The sequence below is a fragment of the Anastrepha ludens genome, chromosome 5, assembly GCF_028408465.1.
Source record: "Anastrepha ludens isolate Willacy chromosome 5, idAnaLude1.1, whole genome shotgun sequence".
Taxonomy (NCBI): Eukaryota; Metazoa; Arthropoda; class Insecta; order Diptera; family Tephritidae; genus Anastrepha; species Anastrepha ludens.
The window spans coordinates 45,762,416-45,788,863 of NC_071501.1; the positions used below are offsets into that span (position 1 = coordinate 45,762,416).

The 26,448-nt window shown below is 40.4% G+C and overlaps 1 protein-coding gene across 1 annotated transcript; it reads left to right on the plus strand.

The window, feature by feature from the left end:
- The first annotated feature begins 6,876 nt into the window (after positions 1-6,876).
- LOC128864356 (uncharacterized) lies at positions 6,877-13,335 on the plus strand. Its single transcript, XM_054103977.1, has 2 exons — positions 6,877-7,205; positions 12,245-13,335. The coding sequence occupies exon 2, from the start codon at positions 12,264-12,266 to the stop codon at positions 12,987-12,989; it is 726 nt and encodes a 241-aa protein (XP_053959952.1). The 5' UTR covers positions 6,877-7,205; positions 12,245-12,263; the 3' UTR covers positions 12,990-13,335.
- Positions 13,336-26,448: the final 13,113 nt, after the last annotated feature.

Below are 26,448 nucleotides of genomic sequence, written 5' to 3' on the forward strand. Positions count from 1 at the left end.
ACCATTCGACTCAAAGCTACTGATAAAATTACATATTTTTAGTAAGGTAGTAGATTGACAGATTAAGGGGGCCCGATGGTGTTTCGAAAGTATAGTGTCTTAAGAATGCACTGTGAAATTTTCATGTGGAAATTCTCAATATTATAACTTCTACAACCCATTAACTGTGTAGAGAGTGTGTTGCGCGCTCCTGTACCTCAAACTTTAAACTCATTTATCTCGAAACGACTTTTTTCGGCCTGGCGTTGTCAAAAAAACTATTCAACCGAATCGTCTGAAATTTTAATATCTTGTTCACAACATCAATGGCTATCGGCCGTACTAGGATCTTATATGGTAATTATTTCAATTATTTCGTATTTTTTGATTAAAAAACTGAAGAAAAAACCACGATTTTTAAATAGTCAAATTCAAAACCGAGCCATTTAGTCAAATTTCTTTTATACTAGTACGGGACATAGCTACAGTTATACTGATTACCATATTTTTTGGTTTTTGTGTTTCAGATAAATAGGAGAGCCAAAATAAATAACATCGTCCACCCGACTAGAAATTTTGGTAAGGCGGTGATTAGGCGCAAATAAGGCAGACCGCATTCCAAATTTGCGCCTCATTAGGCAGCCAAACTAGGCCCAAGTCCCGAAAGGTATCGCCACACATCTGCCTCATTAGGCGCAGGTTCGAAAAACCGAACTTCGGTAATACTCCGGATGCCCTTCTACAAATCAGTTAGGGATTCTAATTTATGCCTAAGTGAGACACTGCCACAGATTTTCGTGATCACAACCAAATTTGGTATTGCTCTGGCATGCCAATCTTTGCCTTGCCTAACGTGGGCCTGGTAAGGTAATAGTGAGGCGTGCCTCAGTAAGGCCTGCCTAATTCGGGCTTAACTGATTCTTCGGCATGCCTCACAGTAATTCTAGTCGGGCAGGTGCTGGACTAACGACAGTGGTTGCCCATCACACATCAGCTGACTTTAGTGCAGCTTTATATCCATTGCTGGATATAAATTCGGATGGTTTGGATAACATAAAATCGACTGTCATGGAAACGTGAAGAACTTTCTCAGAGTGTCATGATGTTTAGCAAGACATTTACATATTAAAATATTTTGGCTCTTCTATTTTCGGGAGGATCAGCTTCAGCGCCATTTTGTAAATTTAACCAATAAACCATAAACATTAAAATAAAAATAAATAATAGTTTGTTCATTTTTGTATGTAAAGGAAGTTAAATAAAAAGCCGAACAGATCTAAATATCGCTTTTAATTTTTCTTTTATTGTAAAAAAAGTCCTGAAAATACCTTAAATATTCGAGCTCTAGACCACCAGGACCCCTTAACAAACAAACAGTCGGCGTACTCGCACATTGGCACCCACGTCTCTGATGACAGTCATGATTCCGCGGTGGCAAAAGACTTCGTTTTTTTAGGAACCAGCATTAACACCGATAACAATGTCAGCCTTGAAATCCAACGAAGAATCTCGCTTAGCAACAAGTGTTGCTTTGGATGATGTAGGAAATTGAGTAATAAAATCCTCTTTCGACGAACAAAACTAACACTCTACAAGGCTCTCATCATGCACGTCCTCACATATGGCGCAGAAGCGTGGAAGATGCCAACATCCGATGATGCGGCTCTTGGAGTGTTTGAGAGAAAGATTCTGCGGCAGATTTTTGGACCTTTGCACGTTGGCGACGGCATTGGAGCGATGAGCTTTATGAGCTTTACGACGACTTAGACGCAGCTAGGTCACGTCGTAGGAATAGATCCAAACACTCCGACACTGAAAGTATTCGATGCGATACCAGCTGATGGTAGCAGAGAAGGAGGAAGGCCTCCTCTGCGTTGGAAAAATCAGGTGGAGAAGACTTGGCTTCACTTGGTGTGTCCAACTGGCGCCGGTTAGCACGAGAAACGACTGGCGCACTTTGTTAAACCGGGCAAAACCGCGTAAGCGGTTATCGCGACAATAAGATTGGCTGACGGTTCTTGAAGTTGTGTAGAGTGTGGTAAAGGTGCAGGTGCTAGGAAAATTGTTGTGTAAAACCCATTGGAATCAATTTTTTGAATTTAGGCTGTCAATGAGCCTTTTCTGCCATCTTCTAATTTCAAACCTTTCAGTAAACCATATTTGGAAGCCAGGTTTGAAGGTAATAGAATTATTTTTCCAGGCCGTTCGTTCATTAATAAGAACTAGAAAGTTCCTAAGAGAAAGTGTTTAGAATGTCATGGGTAATGTATCAATCCTATAAAGAACCGGAGTAATTAGGAAGTCTTCTAAGACTTTCACTTTTTAGATCGGAGTTGCCTTTTAATCTTAAAGCGCTCAAACGAGCTTCTTTTTCAATTGAAATGGGAAGCGGTAGTATGCATAAGAGCACACCTAATGCGTCACTTGGCCAAGTTTTCATTGTTCTTGTTATAGGTACACAGTCGAGACTGCCCAATTTTTTGAGTTCATTTACCTCCTTTCTAAGGGAAGCGTAACTGACTTTGGGTTCAGCAACTGTGGTGAAGGCCTCTTGCGGCTTTGATAGACTTTATTCTTCGTGCTAGTTCTGCATTCTTTGCACTAGATTCCAGCATCGATACAACCCATCTTATGATAGGTTTAGGTACGTCCTTTTGAGACAGGGTATTGCTGATTGCCCCATAGGAAGTATTATCGAAAGCTCCTGTTATGTCAATAAAATCGCAAAGTACGATTTATTTAGACTCAATAGCTTTTTCAATAATAGTTGCAAGACTGTGTATTGTAGTCTCAGTAAATGTGTTATTGGTAGATAAATTGAAGTTCATGCAATAGAAAACTAACTAAGCTGTTTTTCCTTACGTACTGATCCAATATGTTCTCTATTGTTTGAGAAAAAACGACCTAAAACTTATCGGTCTGTATATCTTAGGCACTTTCGAGTTTCTTCTTACCTTTGGGATAAATACAATCTTTACTACAACCCATTTCGTAGGTAATAGACAATAGTCTTGCTTTATATAGTCTGAACAAAGTAGGGATAACGTATTGGACACCCTGTTTCAAAACGCAACGATATATCCCATCAGGTCCAGGAGATTTGCCTTGATTCGATACAAGACGGAAGAGGTCCCCCATTTCTGACATTTTTAGTTCAATGCTCTTTTAAATTTTGTTGGTTTCCCCCAGTTTTAGGAGCTCAGCAGCTAATCCCACTAAATACATCACTAAGTCCATCACTTTTAAGCTAGGCTATTCAGCTTGCGAACCGATAGGATGAGGAAAAAAATTTCTCTTTGAAGTCTTTTCTGCAACACCAGCTATCGAAATCATCATGCTCAAGGCGTAATGAACCCGCACAAATCTCGATATCTTCCTTCTCTTGTATGAAACAAAATCAGGGCGAAAACAATATTTTTATGCGTTTGACAATGTTCATATTAGTTTGAAGCTCATAATTCATATGGAGGTTTCACGATTCCCGCGCCATCATTTTTGAATGAGCTGAGCCGGCAGTGTCTCATTTCCGTAAACCATACAGCTGTTGTTGTTGTAGCAGTTTAACAGTAGGTCGAGAGAACTTGCTGTTTCGGCAGGTTGGGTCCAGAGAGAAAGGGGCAAGGGGTGTCACATGCTGGACATAGGTAAGAGTTTAGCCTGCTACAGTATCCAGAGCGAAATTGTGTCAAGCTAACACTGGTCTTTCGGGGAGCAGGAGCTCTTCATCTGCTGTGGGTGGCGATTGGACTACGATTACGGCATTCGGGGGTTGGGAGCTTAAAAAGGTTGTAAGTGTCTCCCGGTGAATGTCGTTAAGTGTATGTCTAAACACTGTCCGGTCTGTTAGTTGTCCGAGATGCCTCCTGGCATGCCTGGAAGGCGGCTTTGGTTCAAGCAGGTATCTACCTCCATGGGTGAAAACTACGGTAGCACCCGAATAGAAACTATTTGCTGAGCAGTTTGTTGTGCTCCTTGACAGAGAAAGACTGGTGAGGTAATTGTTTACTTTGACGCACAGGCCATCAATGTCATTGCCCGACGCCATTATCGTACAATCGGCCGCGTAGGACACCAAAGAGACTACCTCTGGTGGCAGAGAGAGCTTTGATACGTAGAAGTTGAAAAGCAAGGATGATAGCACACCACCCTGCCGGATACCTTGCTCTATCTTCCTCTGAGGTGCCGACCACGCAAATAATTCGCGGACCACCTATTCAACCTTGGTGGGAGCGTCGACTGTATAATGACATCTAGTAGCATGGAGTGGCTGACAAAAGCCTTATTCAGCTCCAGCGCTACTAGGATAGTCCTCTCGCAGACACGGCTTTGGTTAAGTCCGCGGTTTATCTAGGTGTTTATGGCGATGAGTGCTGTGATAGTAATGTAGACTCTTCAGAAGTCATGCTGATGTGGGGCTTTGGCCAGATGTTTCGTATTGAGTGGGAGTAGGAGGACTTCAGGAGCCTTCACCATTGGGGGAAAAACCACACTGGGGAAAGGAGAGTTATAAAGCGATAATATTCCCTTTGGTTGGCGGGTTTTCCAGGTTTCAGTAGTGGATCCAGTCTCCCTGATTTTCACTTGTCCGGAATTATGAGAGTGGTCATAGACATATTCAATAGCTCTTTAGCATCGCTTTTGCTATTGGTATTTGGTCATTTGGTCAGTTAATATCAACGTAATCAATACCATCGTAGATGCTAAGGGAATCGACGATTTCATCTTCTCTCTAATTTGAGGTCACTATTCAGCAGGATGGAGAAATGTTCTCTCCATAATTTAAGTTTGGGGGGAATCATCCACTAGGTCCACGTTCCCATTGCTATAGGAAATCGCACCGAACTTGAAATCTTTTGCAAGACGACAAACTTTTTGATAGAATTTGCCGTTTTTAGTAGCATTTCTATCTATTCGTCCTTTACTATACCGGCTTCCCTTTTCTCTCTTTGAATAAGAAGTGTATCTCCTTACCCCCATTATAAGAAATTTTGCTATGCTCTATACAAATTCGTACATAAGTACAAGCAGTTAAATACACACACATACATATGTAGCTACACAGTTTGTAATTTTAATTTATTCACTTTCAAATTAGTAGCCATTCAAAATGATTTAGTATGCACAATAACTTTCAGGTATTCATTTCACATTTTTATGAGACTATCGCATTTAACAAAACGAAATGCAATTTTTGATGGTATTAAAATTTGTCTAATGAGACAAATTTACTTCTACCATAAATACAGAATCACTTCAACTGCATACGAATACGAGGAAATGAAATATATGTTGCAGGACCCTATGTGGAAATTAATCGACAAATGATGGTAATTTGAATGAAGTCCCTATACTGAAAATAAAGAGAGTATCAATTGCTCGTGCCGATAACTTAAAAAGGACAAATTTGTTGAAGAAATATTTCTATTGGGAATTGCTTTGATGTGTTATATTCAACAGACGCAGAGGCGCCATCAGTGTTTAGTTGTAATCTGAAAATGCTGCAATTTTAAAATGTAAGGAAGGCTCCAGTATTATTTTAATATTTTCAATAAATACACATTTAGCCCAACAAGAAAAAAATTGCTTCTGCGGATAGTGGGAGATGCGAATGAACCTTAATTATGGGTTAGTCTTCTTCGTCTTAGGTTAGGCGTTAATTTGAGCAATCAACTAAGATGCCAAGTAAGCAGCTGTCTTCAAAGATTTCAAAGAATGCAAGCAAAATCTACTGTTAGAAAATATATTCAGTCTCTAGATTCGTGCCTGGTCTGTCATCAAAGTAGAAGAACCTCAGCAGCATAGCTCAGCCATATTACTGCTGATTAACAACAAGTCGCTGGAGGCTCTCGAAAAACAGCAGTTCAAACTTCGCTTTGGCCTCAGGTTGGCCAAAGTGAAGGTCTTCCCCGCCTCTGTCGCCCTGGACGATGACCTGGAGAAATTGGGGGATGACACCAAGAAGCTGCTCGACGATCTGCGGCTGTCTGGGACGGACGCAGATTCTGAACTGGGGGAGCAATCATAAAGGTAAGTGTTACGCCAAATGGCTTAGAATTTTAATTTTTAATTTAATTTTATATATTTAATTTAATTTTAATCATTATTATAATATAATAATTTGTTAAATTCCATAATTTCTCATAACGTTTCAATATTAAGCTTACTGTTTTCTAAAATACTGTTCAATTTTCGTATATGAATTTAAAAATATCACTATATATGTATAAACACCTATATTACATAAACGTAACAGAGCAATACATATTTACTGTAATTACATAAATTTGAACTCAATCCGTTAGGCTAAGACACTATAAAAACTCGAATTTAGAAATAAATAAATCACTTGTGAAGTTACCACCGAACGCGCTCGCATTTTATTTAACAGGCAATTGTTGTGTTCGCGCATCCTTCCCACGTAAAATAGTTTCTCTTAAAAACGCTTAAGAATTTTCATGGCGCCCGAGCAGGGACCTGATGCGTGAGGCAGAATATATTTTGAACATAAGCAAACTATTAAGGGAAGTAATTCCAAATAAAAAAAAAAAATAATAATAAATTGGTGAACATAATCGGAAATTATTTCGAAATACACAAAACAATAAACATATAAAAACGATAAGTGCTTTAATTAGTAACAACAATTGCCTGCGCGGTCCGTTCACAAGCAAAACAAAAAGTCGTCTCGCAAACAAAAAATTAAAAAAAAATAACAAAAAAGACAGCAAAACTAATATATGTACATACATATGTATATGCATATACAAAAAGTGCACAGTGACAAGTGAGCCCCCAAAAACCAAAAAAAAAAAAAAAAAAAAAAAAAACTTTAAAATTATTTAAAAACAAAAACAAAAACATTATTTAACAACAATAAAATATTTATAGCCAAAAAAGTTAAAAAAAAAAATATATAATAAATAAAAAAGAATAAACTACAATACACAGTGCAAAGCTGAAACAGTGCGGTGCTTATATAAACGGTCACAGTGATATTTCGTCGCCCTCGTGTATATATCACTGTCCGCTGTCACAGTTCTCGCAGTTATTGCCATACTCGCCGCTTCTCTCATCACTGTAACCGTCGCTGCTACTCTGGTCACTGCTGCTGCCGTCATCGCCCGCTGTCGCTGCAATCCCTACCGCTGGTTCTGTCGCCGCCAGGAATGACCTGCACCTGCATCCTTTGCAAAAGGAAAGTCAAGGCTTGCAATAAGCCTATACAGGTAACAAGTGCAATAAATTGAAAGTTGTGGTTGTTGTTGATAAACACTCTCAATTTTTTGCATCCCCTTTTCACTTTCTTGCATATATATACATACATATATGTACACACTCCCATATGTGTGCATGTACCATATATACAATTATCTATACAAATATACGTATATAAAACTCCGCGAAAGTGAAACAAGGGTACGTTGGGATTTGATAATAAAGGGTGTGACCTTAAATGCGAAATCGTCAATAAATTTAAAAAACAAAATTAAAGAAATTGAAGACCTTTTTTTCGAACAATAAGTTCAATTAAATTAAAATTATTATAAAGTTAAATAAATTTTTCGTAAATACGGATTATTTACAAGGAAATAATTTAAACAAAAATCGATTTTTCGCAAATCTGTTGAACAATTTTCGTAGTGTTGTGCTACTGTGCTTGCTCATCCTTTCGTGGCCTGACCACAGCCTTGTCCAACAGCTATTTTTCGTTTTTCTGATTGAGATTTGTGCAGGCTATTCAGCCATCTTTTCGTTTTCGTTTTTTCAGCCACAAACTCTCACAGATATTTTTTCGTTTCTGTGGACATTGAGCAAATTTTTCGGGAGTTTAAATAATTTAACTCAAAATGAGCAAGCCAAAGACAGCAGTTCCAAGTCTCTCTCCAAGTAAGGAGATTATGGAATTGAAATCACTAAAGCGCCAGCGAACTGTTGCGAAAAATAGTATAGTGCGCATAAAAACGGGTCTCCTCGATAAAACAATGTCGTTAGATCCAATTGAATTGGAGTGCCGACTGGACATTTTGAACTCTTATAGCGATAAGCTTATGAAGTGCCAGTCGAAAATTGAAGAAATCGACGAGGAAGACATAGCCCGTGGGGAGTTAGAGGACCTAATAGTGGAAACTAAGTCCGTTATAAAATCTATTCTGGCGAGAAATAAATCGTCAATAGCCGAAACATCCTTTGTTGCACCTCACAGCTCGCGACTACCGAAAATGTCGCTACCGAAATTTAAAGGGGAATATTCAGAATTTAAAAATTTTATGAGTCTGTTCGAGAGTTTGGTGCACAACGATCCTACAATCCCAGACATTGAGAAATTTAATCACTTGGTTAACTATCTGTCTGGTGAAGCTTTGGGAACGGTAAAGGCCTTCCAAATGTCGGACGAAAATTATTCGAAGGCGTTGGCTAGTCTCAAAAAAGTTTATGACAATAAATGCTTAATATTTTTTGACACAATTTCCAAACTTTTTGAACTGCCAACTATCCCAAAGCCATCTGCGCTTTCATTGCGCACAATGATTGATACAGTGTCGGCTGTTTACGACTCGTTGCTGTCGTTAGGTGACGAGAAAAACATCACAAACGCTATCATAATTCATCTGGTAATGTCAAAAGTTGACACCGTTACTCGGTCAAAGTGGGAGGAACAGTTGGATTATGATAAGCTGCCATTATGGCGGGAGTGTGAGGCAGCATTAAATAAACGCTACCAACATTTATCTGCCGATGAAGCCTCAACGTCGAGGCTCAAGCCGTCAAGCAGTCACAGCATTCAGAAACCCCACCTTCATGCGGGAAGGACGAAAGCTGCCTTAGTGACTTCAAATATAAAACAGCCGGTGTGTCCGCACTGTAAATCAAATGATCATAATATACCCGCGTGTCCTACTTTTAAAACTCTCTCTGCTCAAGAGCGATTTGAGTTTGCTAAATCAGTCCCCTTATGCATAAATTGTTTGCGAAAGGGGCACTCAGTTTCAAAGTGCAAAGCGGATCGGTGTCGTGTTTGCAACCGTTCGCATCACACGTTGCTGCACCAGTACCCTGTATCCTTTGCAACTGCACCACAACTTTCGACCTCGCATGCCATGCACACGACGAGTACACCAGATCGGGTTATGTTGGCTACAGCCGTAGTCAACGTAAAAGGTAGCTCCGGAGAGTACCTTCCTGCACGAGCCTTGCTGGATTCTGGATCTCAGGTGAATTTCATGACAGAGGATTTGGCGCAGAAATTACGAATTCGTCGCGAAAGTACGACCTTAAATATTATCGGCAACGGAAATACAACCAAAAAAGTAAGGACGAAATTAAATACGTTTGTAAAATCGCGGGTCAATAATTATGAGTTTTCGGCACAGTTTTGGATAATGCGATCCATTTCAGCCAGCCATCCAGATCGTAACGTAAATATTAATGGCTGGAAAATTCCTAAAAACATTAGCTTAGCGGACCCAGAATTTTATAAGGCTCAAAAGGTAGATCTTTTGTTAGGTGCTGAAACATTTTTCGAGCTTTTAGCTGTAGGCCAGATCAAGGCCAGCCCCAATCACCCAACATTGCAAAAGACACTTTTAGGCTGGGTTGTGTCTGGCAAATACGCCTCCAACCAACGTCCTCCTCCCACAGTCAGTAGCACATTATGCCATACTGAACAAAATCTAGCAAATATAGATTCCATTGTCCAAAGGTTCTGGGCGATGGAAGAAATACCTTCAGGGGCTAGTTCGACAAAATTCACACCTGAACAAATAGAGTGTGAAAAATTTTTCGTAAAAACTACTAAAGTTTTGCCTTCAGGAAGGCTTCAAGTAAGACTGCCTTTCAAAGATGACCGTAAGTTACTCGGTAATTCCTATGAAACCGCGTCTCGGCGGTTTCAGGCCCTGGAGAGAAAGACCTTGAAAGATCCAGAACTTCGTCAAATGTATCTGGACTTCATGAATGAATACATCGAATTGGGTCACATGAGCCCAACAAATAATAAGATCCCGAGTGAGCCACACTACTTCATTCCGCATCAATGCGTTCTTCGGCCTGAAAGTACGACGACTAAATTACGTGTTGTTTTCGACGCATCAAGTCGTACCTCTTCTCAAATTGCGTTGAATGAAATCTTGATGGTTGGGCCGACCATTCAAGAAGAGCTGTATTCAACACTTCTTCGTTTTCGTTTGCATAAATATGCATTTACGGCGGACATTACTAAAATGTACCGCCAAATTCTCATGCACGAAGAAGACCAAAACTTTCAGCTTGTAGTGTGGAGACGGCATCCATCTGAGCCACTTCAAATCTTTCGACTTAACACCGTAACATACGGCACTGCGCCTGCTCCATTTCTCGCTACACGGTGTTTACAAATGCTCAGCGATGCCAATACACATATGTATCCACTCGGCTCAAAGGCAATAAAAAGAGATTTTTATGTAGATGACCTGCTTACAGGATCCGATAATTTCGAATCTCTAGATCTTATTAGAAGTGAGGTAGTTAAAATATTAAACTCGGCAGGATTCAATTTATCTAAGTGGTTTTCAAATCACCCATCATTTTTCGATTGTGAGAGTTCTGAGAAGGCCTTAAACTTCAATCACACAGACTCCACAAAAACACTTGGAATCCATTGGTTGCCGAAGGAAGATTTGTTTCGGTTTGTCTTAAATGACAACTTTACCAGTTTACGAGCCACTAAGCGAAACATATTATCAGTTTCGGCTCGTCTTTTCGATCCTCTTGGTTTACTTGCCCCACTAGTTACCAAAGCAAAAATCTTATTGCAAGAGCTTTGGCTGCAAAAACTAGATTGGGATGAGTCGATTCCATTGCACCTCGACACCAGCTGGGAAAATTTCAAAGCCAATCTACTGCAGCTACCATCAATAAGCATTCCTCGGTTTGTACACACCGAGTCGAGTGCAAGCTGCCAAATTCATGGCTTTGCCGACGCCTCAATACGAGTGTATGGCTGCTGTATATACATACGTAGCCATTCGGCTGGTGGAACGAAATGTACGCTGCTTACTGCAAAGTCTAGAGTGGCTCCGCTGAAGACTAAATCTCTTCCGCGTCTAGAGCTCTCGGCAGCCCACTTGCTGGCCAAATTATGGTCACGAATAGCGCCAATGTTGAGTCGGCCAATTGAAAATATAAACTTCTGGACAGACTCCGAAATTGTTTTGCATTGGATCAAAACGCATCCATCTGTACTACAGACCTTTGTTGCAAACAGAGTGTCCGAAATCCAAGAGTTGACGGATAAAGCTACTTGGCGACATGTGCCAACTAAGCAAAATCCCGCGGATCAAGTGTCTCGGGGTTGTAACGTGGACGAATTGAATAATTCTATCTGGTTTAGCGGTCCACAGTTCCTCCTAGAAGACCCTGCGTTATGGCCAACAAACACCCACTTCCAGCTCTCTCCAGGAGACGAAGCATTAGAGAAGAAACGGAACGCAACAGTTTTAGTTGTTCAAGCAAATGAATCGCATCCAATTATGGAACTCACCAAAAGAGTATCTTCTCATCAAAAACTGCTTCGTATTGTCGCTTACATATTAAGATGGATAAAACGCATTAGAAACCCATCTGCGACATTCACACAAATGCTGACGGCTGAGGATATTAAATTTAGTTTCCTCAAAGTCATTCAGGTGGTTCAACATGTTGAATATGGTGAAGAAATTATGAAACTCACCAAAGGTACCACCCTACCCTCAAGTTTGCAAAAACTTAATCCATTTTTGCACAACTACTCGGAATTGTCGCTGTCGTTTAATTTACTCCGAGTAGGAGGCCGCCTATTAAATGCGCCTCTCCCATATGATGCCAAGTTCCCACTGCTCTTAAGCAAGAACTCGCACTTCGTTACCACATACTTACGGTACCTACATTTTCGAAATCACCATGCTGGAGCAAAGGCATTGGTAGCGCTTCTCCGAGACCGCATTTGGCTGGTCAATGCTCGAGAAGCTTGTAGTCGTACCGTTCGAAACTGCACACACTGCTTTCATTATAAGCCGAAGCTGCAATCCCAAATAATGGGAAATTTGCCTGCCGATAGGCTTCGTGCACTACGACCCTTTCTAATATGTGGAGTAGATTTTTGTGGTCCCGTATATACTACATTGAAAATACGTGGTAGACCCCCAGTAAAAACATATATCGCAGTGTTCGTTTGTTTCACTTCAAAGGCAGTACATTTAGAACTAGTAACAGACTTGTCTTCTAATTGTTTTATTTTCGCCCTAAAAAGGTTCATTGGACGCCGAGGAATGCCGCGGAAAATATACAGCGACAACGCCACCAACTTCGTCGGCGCCGATCGCAAGCTTCGCGAGCTGAGGGATGCTTTCGAGGCCCAACAACCGGAAGTACAGAAATACGCAACGGACGAAGGATTCACCTTCGCCTTTATACCACCCAGGGCACCGCACTTCGGCGGGTTATGGGAGGCGGCAGTGAAGTCCGCCAAACACCTTCTCGTGCGCGCAATCGGCAACGCGCTGCTCACCGCCGAAGAACTACAGACGCTGCTCGTCGAGGTCGAGGCCGTACTCAACTCGCGACCCCTGGTACCACTGAGTCAGGACCCGAACGATGGAGAGGCCCTAACACCAGCGCACCTATTAGTTGGGTGCCCCCTTCGAGCGCTGCCACCAGCCCAAGTATCGATGGACCCAATGCGTTGCTGCGACAGATGGCAACTTGTCTGTTGTCTCAAGCAACAGTTTTGGCGACTGTGGTCCAGGAACTACCTGTTGGGTCTTCAACAGAGGAACAAGTGGTTGCATCCGAAGCGCAACCTCGAGCTGAACGACCTCGTCCTGGTTCAGGAAGACAACACACCACCGCAGCAATGGGTGCTCGGCCGCGTCGCCGCAATCGTAACAGGGCAAGACGGCAAAGTCCGCGTAGCAGACGTGGCAACCAAAGCGGGCGTAATTAAACGCCCCGTTCACAAGCTCGCCGTACTGCCATCAGACGTTGAAGGACCATGAGCCTTTCAAGGTGGCCGGTGTTACGCCAAATGGCTTAGAATTTTAATTTTTAATTTAATTTTATATATTTAATTTAATTTTAATCATTATTATAATAATTTGTTAAATTCCATAATTTCTCATAACGTTTCAATATTAAGCTTACTGTTTTCTAAAATACTGTTCAATTTTCGTATATGAATTTAAAAATATCACTATATATGTATAAACACCTATATTACATAAACGTAACAGAGCAATACATATTTACTGTAATTACATAAATTTGAACTCAATCCGTTAGGCTAAGACACTATAAAAACTCGAATTTAGAAATAAATAAATCACTTGTGAAGTTACCACCGAACGCGCTCGCATTTTATTTAACAGGCAATTGTTGTGTTCGCGCATCCTTCCCACGTAAAATAATTTCTCTTAAAAACGCTTAAGAATTTTCAGTAAGTAACACTTTTGAACAGTCTGTTAAAAGTATTACAAATTAACCTTCGTCATTCCAAACTAGCCACAGATAACCTAAGAGTCACCCTCCGGGAGGAGGACATCGATGTCTGCCTGATACAGGAGCCTTGGATCTGGCAGCATAAAATCATGGGACTGAGAGACAGATCCTATGACCTCTTTTATGTCCATACTGATGGTAAGCCAAGGGCCTGTATCCTAGTAAGGAACACAATTAATGCCTTTTTGCTATCTAATTTCAGTTCACCGGATGTGACTGCGGTCAGGGTGGAACCATCCAGTGGTAGTTGCTTCTGCTTGGTATCTGCCTACATGGCCCACGACAGATCGGCGCCTCCTGAGGAGTTGCAGCATCTAGTGGATACTCTCCAGCCCAAGAAGGAGAACATCCTGATCGGATGCGATGCGAATGCCAGACACACCATTTGGGGCAGCAGCGAGATCAATGAACGGGGTGAGTCTCTGTTTGATTTTATACTAAGCCGTAATTTACTTATCTGTAACAAGGGCAACACCCCAACTTTTGTCTTCCCGGCATCGGGAACATCAAATGGTTGGGAGGAAGTTCTTGATATCTCTCTTTCTACAAACTCATCTGCTGTTAAAGGTGGTAGCGTATGCCGATGACTTGGTCCTGATGGTCTCAGGTCCCTTCCCATCAGTAATGGCTGAAATTTTGGAAGGTGCACTGGCTACACTCAGCAGGTGGGCCGCCAGTAGCGGTCTCAGAGTCAACTCTGACAAAACGGAGTTGATGCTATTCACCAGAAAATACAAGCCTCCGCCGTTTAAGCTTCCTAGACTTAACAACCAGTGTCTTACACTTTCATCGGAAGTCAAGTATCTTGGTGTAATACTTGACCCCAAGCTCCACTGGAAGCTGCAGATAGAAAATCGAGTTAAGAAGGCTAATATAGCCTTCTATGCCTGTAAATCTATTATATGTTCGGCAAAAAATAGGGACTCAAGCCACGTGTCGTACTCTGGATGTACAACTTAGTGGTTCTGCCAATTTTGACATACGGTTGCCTAGTTTGGTGGTTAGCTCTTCAGAAGGGCTACAACTTCACTAAATTAGAGAGAGTGCAGAGAACTGCATGTGTGGGCATCACTGGTGCCTGCAGAACATGTCCCACCGCTGCGCTCAACGTTATACTCCACTTAATTCCTGTGGATCTGCAGGTTAAATCCATTGCTGCTCAGAGAGCTATCAGACTGAGGGAGTTTGGCCTTTGGAGACAACTCCCTGTTGGGCATAGCAGCATCTTGAAGCAGATCTCCCCTTCCTTCTCTGATATTCGCACCGACATCTCCATCCGCAAACTGTGCTTTGAGGGCAAGATTGGAAAGAGGGGAGAGTTGTTGCGGATATAGAGGCCTCTGTTTTCACTGACGGATCCAAAATGGAGTCTGGAGTGGGAGCGGGGGTTTACTCCAAATCAGCCAACATCTCGGTCTCCTATAAACTGCCGGAGACAAGCAGCGTCTTTCAAGCAGAGGTCTTCGCGATCCTGCAGGCATGCAAAATGCTTCGGGATCGCTGTTGGGAGGGAGACATAAATATTTTTTCCGATAGCCAAGCTGCAATCAAGGCACTGTCGTCGCCGCATTGCAGCTCTCTTCTCGTAAACTCCTGTAAGGAGGAACTTAAACGCCTCGAACGGGCAGGAAACATCTCCCTCATCTGGGTTCCTGGGCACAGGAATATAGAGGGAAATGAAATTGCCGATGAGCTTGCCAGGAAGGGGGCGGCAGAACCGAGTCCAGCTGCCCTCTTCTCAGACATCGGTATCCCCTTGGCCGTCGTTAAAGGGAAACTACACAACTTCTTTCTAAGAAAAGCGCAAGACAGATGGAGGTCTGTCTCATCGTGTGCCATTTCAAAAGCACTATGGCCTCAATACGACATAAACAGAACGCTTAAGGTGATGGGAACCCCCCGCCATTCAATTTCCAAACTCATTGCGGTGTTCACTGGTCACTGGGTGATCGGTACTCATGCGAAGAAGCTTGGAATTCCGTACAACCCCCATTGCAGAAGCTGTGGGGATCCTACAGAGAAAGAGACTGTGGTACACTTTCTCTGCAGATGTCCGGCTTTGGCGGCTAGGCGCTTGAGATTCCTCAGCGTCCCCTTTGGGGATGACTTGATGAAATTCTCCAGCCTAGATCCCTTTTCTCTCCTCCGCTACATCAACAGCACTGGATGGCTGTAGACGGTCTTATCTCCTCCCTTAATCCTTTCACAGGTAGTGGTTCCACTCTATGGTATCAAAACGGCACGTAAGTGCTACTTGTAGCGTACCTGGGGTACTCTTGCCATCTTACCTACCTACCTACCTAATTAAATAGAATTAGTGGACAAAGGTCGTCTCACAGTCCGTACCATACGAAGCTCACGTAAAAAGTATGGCATGGTGAGGAAACTATGGAAATTGTCAAGTCAGACCGGCATGTGAACACTTATTCCATTGTCCAGGGATTGGGGTAATATTCAGAAAACTGAGAATGAAACTATTTGCATAAGGATATGTTAATTTCTACGTAAAGTGGGAAAACATGAACACTATCGAAAAGAGATACAGTGTAGTGCTGCCAGAGGCTCAGTCGTAATCAAACTCTGAAAATGAGCCCGGCAAACACTGTTTTCGCATTTTCATGGATGGCTCCCGGACCGAGCTTGGCTCCGGCCATGGGGTCTACGTTTAATCCAGCAGGACAAAACTGCACTTTGCTCTTGGAATGCATGCATCTGTGTTTCAAGCGGAGGTGTATGCAGTTCAAAAAGCGATGAACTTTGTTGTGGAAAATCGATGGAGAGGCAGATCTATATGTGTCTGCAGTGACAGCCAAGCTGCGCTCATAGCCTTAGACAGCCCCCCAACCACATCAGGGCTAATCGAGTCCGGTAAATCTAGGCTGAACTATGTCGGTAGACATAACAGCCTGATGCTAACATGGGTCCCGGGACACGTGGGTATCGTGGAAAACGAGACCTTTGATTCCTTAGCTAAGATGAGCTCTGAGGCCAACTTCTTTGGGCCAGAGCTTGTTTTGCCACTCCCTTCTGCAGCCATCAAAGCCACGGTTAGCAAATGGGTTACTACATACAACCCACAAGCGAACTTGGAAGGCTGAGAGGAGCTGCAGATGGACTAAATTGATGTTACCTGTCATGTCCGAACCCGACTGTCGCAAACCCTCCTTTCATTAAGCAGAAGGGGGTCCAGACAGCTGGTTGGACTCATGACGGGCCACTTTCTGTGGGCGAAGCACATTGAAAGGGTGGGCATCTCAGACAGTGGACTCTGCCCAGCTTGTGAAGAGGAGGATGAAACCGCGGACCACTTCCTCTGCGTCTGCCCCGCCTTCGTTCGAATCAGGTTTGAGGTCTTTGGCACTGATGTGTTAAGAAGCGACCCCCTTGTCTCCTTGGCACCACAAGATCTACTCAGATTTCTTCGGAGATCGGGTAGATTTAAAGAAAATTCAAAGGGAATCCAAGTGCGGTACAATGGACTTAATTAATGTCTGAGTGCTGTACTTCCTATTTGTCCCGACAAAAAAACAAAAAAACACATTGGTTTTGGGAGAGATAAGGCATCTCAATGGACTATAAGCCTGAGTGTGTCGCACAATCGCTTCAACATAACCTAATCTAAAGCCATAAGAAAGAAATACTTTAAATTTAAAATAATTCCTTTTCATTTGATTTCGCACTTAGTCGAAGTTAGAGTTTGTTAAATTGTCTCATCACTCCTAATTCTTTGGAATTGTACGTACATACGAATAGTCTGTATATACAAGTAATTCATATACGAGTATGTATATATATTTGTATATATGCATATACGAATTTACCTGTTGGGCTGGCCTTTAATGACTTTGCACTGTGATTACCTTTCCACAAAGAGTTGAAGTCTATCAAATTGATGACACTGGTTACTGTTTGGCGGAAGGCAAAACAAAAAAAACAAAAACAAAAAATGCAAAACTAACAATTTATACTTTCATCTTCTACGCAATCAGAGTAGGGAGAAGTCAACAAAATTACATAAAATGGACTTTTAAATTAAAGTACAGCCGAAAAAGTTTTAAGGTTCATTGTTGCTGGCTTACAATTTGGTTGTTATATCTTTTATTTTGTGAGCAGCTGTAATTACTTTAATGTGCCCAGTTAGCAACCGCTACAGTAACTACATGACTGAGGGCGAGAGTTTCAGCAAGAGAAGACGTAGTGGCAAGTATTTGCAGACGAATGGAGAAGAGGAGTTTGCAAGTAGTATCCTCAACATCGCCAGGGGCGCAGAGTCTGATTGGAGGTTGTAGCAAGGACGAATGTGCCCGCTGTAGCACTTGCAGTGGGATAAAGATAAAGTTTTGCAATTACATTCAAGAATGCAAAAGCCATCGGTGGCAGTAATGAGAAGCAGTAGCAGCAATGGTAGGCAGAAAATGAGAGGCGCAAAGAGAAGGAACTGTCAATCGTAAAGCATATACTCGTATCTGCGTACACAGAGTGTAAGAGGATACCACAAAACATGAAACCAAAACAGAGAACAACAACAGCAGCAAAAGTCCAAACTAAAACTACAAAAGCAACAGTTGTAGCAACGCGACTAAGTACGGTTGGTGACAATATCAACACCAATTGGACGGCAAAGTCAGACCAGCAAACAAACAAAGTGCATAGACTACTGACATTGCAAAGAGTTATTTTCTCCCAGCAGAAAACTGGGCCATCGCGACAGCAATACTTGTGCCTCTGAAGGGAACAGAGCTATATTACGACATAGACACTTTATTTCAAGTAGCAACAACGCAGTCTTTTAGTTGGCTAACTGACTGTCCAGAGTATTGTTTACAAGCGCACAGACGCATTTTGCCGAGAGTAAAAGCGAAACAAGTAATGGATTTCAAACGTAATAGCGTGATTGCATTATATTTGGCTGGAAAATCACAACCAGAGATTGTTCGTGAGCTCGAGCACCTTAAAGTGCTAAAGTTAAATAAAGTTTTTGTTTATCGCACCATTAGTCGTTACAATAACACTAGTAGCATCGCGAAACGTCATAGAGGTGGTCATCAAAAGGCCGCAACGTCGCATGAAATGGTTCAAAACGTGAAGAAGCGACTTGAACGAAATCCCCGACGAAGTGTCAATCAAATGGTGAAAGAACTGAAAATATCTAAACGTAGCATCCGCCACATACTAAAAAAATTATCCCAAAGTCAAGCCTTACAAGATCCAAAAGGCGCAGGATCTCACCCCAAAGCAGCAACAAGTTGGACTTGAGAGAGCGAAGGAGTTACTTCGTTTAACCGAACGCGATCAATTCCGAACATTGTGTTTTCTGCCGAGAAAAGTTTTCAAATCGAGCAACTCCCAAAATGATGGGATTTATTTGACCGACCATCCATACGAGAATTTGAGTCACCGATTGGTGGAGGCAGCACCCGCCACAGGAAATTGTTTAGGCTGCTGTAACCGCTGATGGGCGCTCTCCAATCGCTTTCATCGAGTCTGGTCCCAAGGTAAAAGCGAAAAATTATTGGAAAAGTATTCTGGACATTTCAACAGGACTCGGCACCGTCTCACGAAGCTCGAGCGAACATCGTTCCGAGTTTCATAACGTCCACACAATAGCTATCAAATTCACCAGATGCGAATCCGATGGATTATTCTCTTTGGGCCATTTTGGAGAAAAGTACTGAACTAAAAGATTCACCAGTCTCGCAGCGCTAAAAAAAGCCATTGCCCGCGAGTGCCCCACCTTGTACTATGTCCATTGTATATCTATATATTAATACGGAGAGCAAAATTTTGTCGTACCTTTTATCAGTATTTATAGTTAGAGAAAAAAGTGGAAATATATACCAATGGATAGCATAGGATAGTCCGAAACTGTCACCTGCATCTGCAGCAAAATATTTCAAGAGGACGGAGACGTTCATAAATAAATAGATTTAATGTATGGGTAACGAAAGCCAAAGTTAAAAACGTTGACGACTTTCCCGGACGAGGACCAAAAAAATGCCTCTCCAAAGCAAAATCAGAAAACGATTGATTTGTTTGTAACAAAGGCGAACTTATCACTGCGTTAAGCTGAACAGTGTTAAGGAAAAGTGGTGTTAATGTATCCAAAGATACGATTCGAGGCCGTTTATGTGCAGAAGATCTCAAATTCTGGAGCACATTGAGAAAAGACTGGTATGGGCTAAGGCAAATTGAGAACGGAATTGGGCAAACTTAATAATATTCATGTCGGCCTTGCTGTGCTGCTGATAATCGAGAACTTCCACGAACTATTAAGCATCCCAAAAAGGTTCTTTTTGGGCTGAAATGTTGGATTGGCCGTCGAAGTCGCTTGATATCAACCTTATTGAAAATGTTGCGCTGAAATTAACACAAAGTATGACTCGAAGATTTGAAACCATTACAGCGAATGGTGGTGATATGGGATGTAGATTTTATTGAATATATTGCGTCTAACAAATATTATAAGCCCATACAATGCAGTTTGTTAGAACCGAATTGGTCAAATAGTTTTATAAGGATAAGTTTTGGCAGTCACGCTTCTATTAAACGGACCGTATATTATTTCCAAGAGGACATTTAACTGCTTACAATGGCATGTAAAATATTAATATAGCTTAGCCCGCCTTTACTCGTGGAATGTCAGCATACCGAGTTAAATTTGAAATTTTCTTAGACACCTCAAAAAAATTTGCAAGTGCTCTTCCACCTCAATGGTTCAAGTGAGCCTAGTCAGCATTTATCAGCTTAAAAAGTGATGCAACGCACTCAACTAAATAAGAACAAGAAAGCACAATTATATATTTATTTTGAATAGTATTTTAAATATCTATTTTGTTTACCAGTATTTACAGTGTGAATATACTAATTTTAATTCAATTTTCAAAGAACACTATCAATTATGAAAATCCATGTAAGCTCGTCTAAGACATTTGACCCTTTCTTTCATCATAAACAAGTCGCCATAGATATTTTGGATCAAATGGGAAACACTGCGAGCGGATGAATTTTTCGGTGATGACACTTCAATTTTTTTTTTAAGTTCTCGAATTCTTTCTTATATCTTAAAAATGGGATACTCAAACATATTTATTAAGCTTGCAAAAATGTAGTATATACAAGGTGAAGTTCAAAATAAACAAGACTGAGCTAAAATAGAAACGACAGGAGCTTTGTTCTGATAACTTCGAGTTTATTTATTCAAAATAGTCTCCTCTGGCCTGTTTTGCGCGATCTTTTCTGAAATGTGTTTTAGGTCATTGACGGGAATGTCCTTGAGGATGCCGGTAAAAGCATTTTGGATGGCCTCAACGGCCGCAAAACTGTTCTTTCCATGGCCAAACGCAATTTCCCGATTTAATAGAAGTCACAGGGAGCCATATCAGACGAATACGGTGAGTGATTGATGGTTGAAATGCGAATTATAGTCACAAAATCAGTCACAAGAGTGGATCGATGAGAAGGTGCATTATCATGCAATAATCGCCAGCTTCCTCCTTCGAAGTATTCATGGCGAGTTCGACGAATGCGATGCAAGAAATGCTTCAAAAGGCCAAGATAGAAAATTGCATTGACGGTTTAGCCCGTTGCCACGAACTCCTTGTGGCTTCAAACTCGATTAATTGTGTGGTGACTCGTCTGGAACCTTCCATTTGGCACTTTGACGCTTAGTTTCAGGTTCATGTTCGAAACACCACGTTTCGCCACCAGTTACAATGTTGTAAAGGAAGTTCTCGTCTTTTCTCGCCTCTTTAAAGAGGTCTTTCGAATATTGTATCCTGAGCAATTTTTGGTCCTTAGTTAACTTGTGAAATGAAATGTGCACAGACCTTTCGTAAGCCCACATGATCAGTTAAAATGCGATAAATTTCAACTATGATTTCGATTAATTTTTGATAAATTTACGAATAATTCCGATGGAGTTTTCGGTGAGTACTGATTTTGGGCGGCCCAATGTTCATTGTCATTTATGTCCTCACAACCATCTCTGAAAGGTGTAAGCCACACTCATGAACTCTGGCACGAGATAGACAATCATCGCCATAAAATTTTTTCATCAATTCAAATGTTTCGGTAAACGTTTTACCGATTTTAAAATCAAAATTTGATATTAGCTCTTTGTTCGAAACTCATTTTTGTACCGATGACACAAACATACTGACACTCAAGAATTTCAATTTATTTCATTATATCTTCAAAAAAAATCAGAAAATATTTTTGTATACCATATTTTCCACCGCTACATTGGCCTAACCCGATTTCAAGCTGGGTTGCTGCAGCACAACCAACTACCACTGATAAAAGAAATTAGATGAACAAACCGATAAGGCAAAGAAGCGAAACTGGCATGGAGAAGCTGTAAATGTAACTGTGTAAGATAAGATCGCTTTTGAAGTAATTAACCTTTGTGATTATATTACAGTGTTGTGCCATTCTGCAACTGGATGAGCATTAAAACTTTGTAGCACTTCTTCTTTACAGTTTTTCCCACCCGCCCTTTTTTCATCTACTTATGAAAAGTTTTTATTTTTAGCGTTTGGTAATACTTAAAAATAATTTTTTAGAATTTCTTTTTGTTTTTATTTTATGGCGTATTTCGTAATAGCCACTAGAATTAGGTATTTCTTTTTTCACCAATTTAGTTTTTGTCTTATGCAAAATTACATTTTGTTTTCCAAGGTTTTCTGTTGTGTGAATATCACAAGAAGAAGATGCCAAAGTAGCTAGGGTTAATTAATTTAATCATTTTAAATAAGATTTTAGGTATATTAAAATCCTTAAATTTCAAATATTATATGTGGTGGCTTTAAACATTTTTAGCAATGGCAGTATAATTTTTGGAATTCCAATTTTAGTAGAGTATGTACATTTGATTTTTATTTATTTATTTTTTAATTTAAATTATTTCTTTATAAAAATATTGTTCTTTTCGTTCCTGAAGGAGATTATTGACGGTCAGGTTCCACAGAAGTGGGGAAATCACCCCACCCGGAGGTGTACCCCTGATTGGGAATTTCTTAATGGATGTTTCACTCAAATCTGCGCGTATCGTCCGCCCGACTAGCATTCGTTCTATCAGCGCGAGGAGCATCCTGTTTACTCCCATTTCCGTTAGCGATTTGGTAATTGCTTCCGGGTGTATGAAAGCACCCTCGATGTCCAGAAAGACAACAAGAGTGTATTCCTTATAGTGAAGTGATTTCTCAATCGTGTCGACTAGCGAGTGGAGTGCTGTCTCTACTGATTTACCTTCACTGTATGCATGTTGAGAGAGTGATAGCTTGTTGCTAATCTTCTTTGATGTGCCCATCTAGCAATCGCTCTAACGTTTTTAACAGGAAGGATGATAGGCTAATCGGCCTGTAGTCCTTCGGTTTTTTATGTGTGGTTTTTCCTACTTTTACTTCAGCTTGAAAATGGGTACATCATTGGTTTTTTCACCGTCAAAAACAATGTATACAATTTGATTCCAATATAATTTTTGTAGCCCTTGTACATCCTTGTTTTCAAGATTTAATGACTTCACAATGTTGAAGAGCTTTTCATGCTGTACATTATCAAATGCCTTTTCATAATCAACAAAGCATAGAAATATGTATTTTTGTACGCCCATGCAATTTTCTACTAGCAGATGAACACAAAATAACGCTTCCCTTGTAGCCATGCCATTGCAGAAGCCGAACTGTGATTGCCTCATTACTTCTTCACAATTTCCATATTTTCTATTATGAATCACTTTCAGAAATATTTTTAGCGAATGACTCATAAGCCACATACCTGTATGTCTATATTTGCTGCAGTGTTTCGCATAATTCTTTTTTTGGGAAGAGCAATAAATGTTGACTTAAGCCAGTCCTGCGGATAATTACCAGTGTCATAGATATGATTGAAGTGTTGCACTGGAAGTTGAATATTTTCACCATCGATTAGTTTCAAGATTTCAGCCGGCACTTCATCTGCTTTTCTTTCTTTCATGTTGTTGACTGCAAACCAGGATAACTTGTGTGGCTGTGGCATCTCGCTTTGTCTATCACTGTCACTAAGGGCATCGTATATGGATTTTTCCCAAGTCATCTTTTTCGCATCTGTGTCAAAGACTGCGTCACTGTTCTCGTTGAAGAGAACAGAATGATTTGGTTTTTTTAAATGTCTGAGGTTTCCTTTAATTTTTTGTGAAGGTTAAAACTGTCGTGTGAATTTTGCAGCATTCCAATATCTTAGCATTGACCATTAAGGCATTCTTTTTTGGACGAGCGAATTTTTGACCATATTTCATTTCGAAGAATGCGATAAGCATCATTATCATTTTTCGGTAATCGGAGTCAGCTGATGCACAGCGAGCTACCTTTGCGATATTCCCCAGTGCTATCATGTTAAGGTTTTTAATAGCACAAAAAAAATCAAATTGAAAACTGCTTAGGAAAATAAGAACGAATTTCATTCATCAGGTACCACAGTTGCACATAAGCTGGGAGGAAACAGATATTTTTTATTATTTCTATGCAACTTAAAATCTCCAAAGCGTACAGCGAAAAAGTACAGTATAGTAAAGGGTGATTTTTTAAGAGCTATAGGAAAGTTTTTCAAAAAAACACACGTAAAATTCAGAAAACTGCATGACATTTTTATTTAAATCGATAGTACAGTCCATATCGTCCCCTTAGTATAACAATAGCCTATGTGCTCATAGGCTACTATTTTTTTATTGAATTTTTGGATTCTCCATCGTCGATTTTATATGTGGTCAAAATTTTGTCAAATGCTAGTTCCACAAAGTGGGTCAAAACGTCAGTCAAAAAATAATAAATATTTACAGACATAACGAGATTTGAGTGAGAGCTACTTTCGACAAAAAGTTTGAAATTCATTTTCTCAAAACATCAAAAAATTTATAGGCTATTTTAATACTAAGGGGACGATATAATTTAATGTTTGAAGATTAGTTCATGCAAATGATGACCGCGACTGCGCTTCAAATGGTCTATCCGCTTAGTCCAATTTTGGCATACTCTTTCCAATGTTTCGGCCGGTATCTCACATATAAATGCTTTAATGTTGTCTTCCAATGCGTTAATTGAAGCAGGCCTGTCTGAATAGACGTGAGGTTTAACATAGCCCCACAAAAAATTATCTAAAGGCGTTAAAGCGCACGATCTGGGTGGCCAATTGACAGGTCCCGCACGTGAAATAAAATGTTCACCGAGCTCGCCTCTTAACAAGTCCATTGTTACGCGTGCTGTGTGGCATGTGGCACCGTCTTGCTGAAACCACTTGTCATGCAAGTCAAGCTCGTGCATTTGGACAAAAAAAAGTTGGATATCATTTCACGGTAGCACTCACCATTCATAGTTACGTTTCGCAGCATCTTTGAAGAAGTATGGTCCAATGATACCTCCAGCCCATAAACCGCACCAAACTGTGACCTTTTCTGTATACTGGATACATTGGTAGCTCTTGCAATTCTTCTGGCTGATCTTCACTCCAAAATCGACAATTCTGCTTATTTAGGAACCCATTGATCCAAAAATGAGCTTCGTCGCTGAACACTATTTTTCGATAAAAAAGTGGATCTTAAACTTTCTTAACAGAACACGCATTTTTATAATAAAATTCAATGATTTGCAAGCGTTGTTCGTTTTTAAGACGATTCATGGTTAAATTATAGACCAAACTGAAGATTTTTGACAGTGAAACAAAACACGAAACGTGCGTCAGCTGTTTAAACCAACTGTTTAAAAAGATAATAACTAAAAAATCACCCTTTATAATAACTTTTTTAGTAACTTTTTGTTTGCAGTTCGACAAAATTAAATTTTCAAAATTCAATACATGGGAGTTACATATTCCAAAGGAAAAAAATCTATTTGGTATCTCGTAAGTCTGTATAAGTTTTTATGGGAAAGTTTGTAAGCTTTACAGTAGCACAGGAGTATATGTTAGCTACTCATATTTACGAAATCTCTTTATAAATTTGCATTTGAAAGATTGTATTACAAATATATACGTATGCCATATATGCACGTCTGGTTCTATATCATTAACTTTCTTACTAAAGCATGCAGCCACACGCTGCCAGTAAAATATCCATTCAAAAGTCTGATGAAAAATACAGAGCGTGCAAATGCAGCATACAAGTTTCAGTATCTCCCTTGTGAACATTCAAGCGTTCGAAGATATGTGAATGTATGTGTAGATTGCCTGCGAAATGAAATGACAAATTACAATTAATTGTGTTTGGGTTGTTTGGTTACAAGTGCAAAACATGGCAATATGATGCAACACTTTCACCAACCGAATACCAGTCGTCGGCTGGCAACTGTTACCGCAACTACAACTATTACATACATTTATTGGAATAGTGCAAACAAGATAACTGTACATACATATATGTAAATTAGTAGCTAAATGCATTTTAGCAAACAATGCGAGTATGCCTAACAGCCTAGACAAAATTTGCAGCAACAGCTGCCATTTCACACATTCACCAAAACAATTAGAGGCATTCTCATACAACTGTAGTGGTTGTGGGAAGTGTGAATGCCAGCATAGCAATGAAGGTGATGCCATTTGCTGCATTCTGCTATAGTTTCCTCTCGCAATGAACCGAAATACTTGGTTTTGCATTCGGTTTAATAAATACAGACATACATACATATAAACTTACCATATAACATACCAGCATACATACATATATGACTTTTAAGTATGTAAAAGAACCAAAAATAGCTAGAAACTTTATAGATTTATCAAAACATGATCATATCTGGTTAAATATATTTCTGAAACTACAAGGTCTTGAGTAAACCAATGATTAATAATTTATTATTATTTATTTAAACAACGGCTGCTCTTGGGTTTAATTAATACAGTAAAACGGCAGTTCTCATCCGAGGCTTTTTTTAAATCCTTTCATTGGGAGGGACTTTTCAGTAGCGGGTCCCAAACCCAGCGCACAATCAGCTA

Excerpts from the sequence above, each read along its gene's own strand:
- LOC128864356 (XM_054103977.1), top strand. The coding sequence starts at position 12,264 with ATGCCGCGGAAAATATACAGCGACAACGCCACCAACTTCGTCGGCGCC.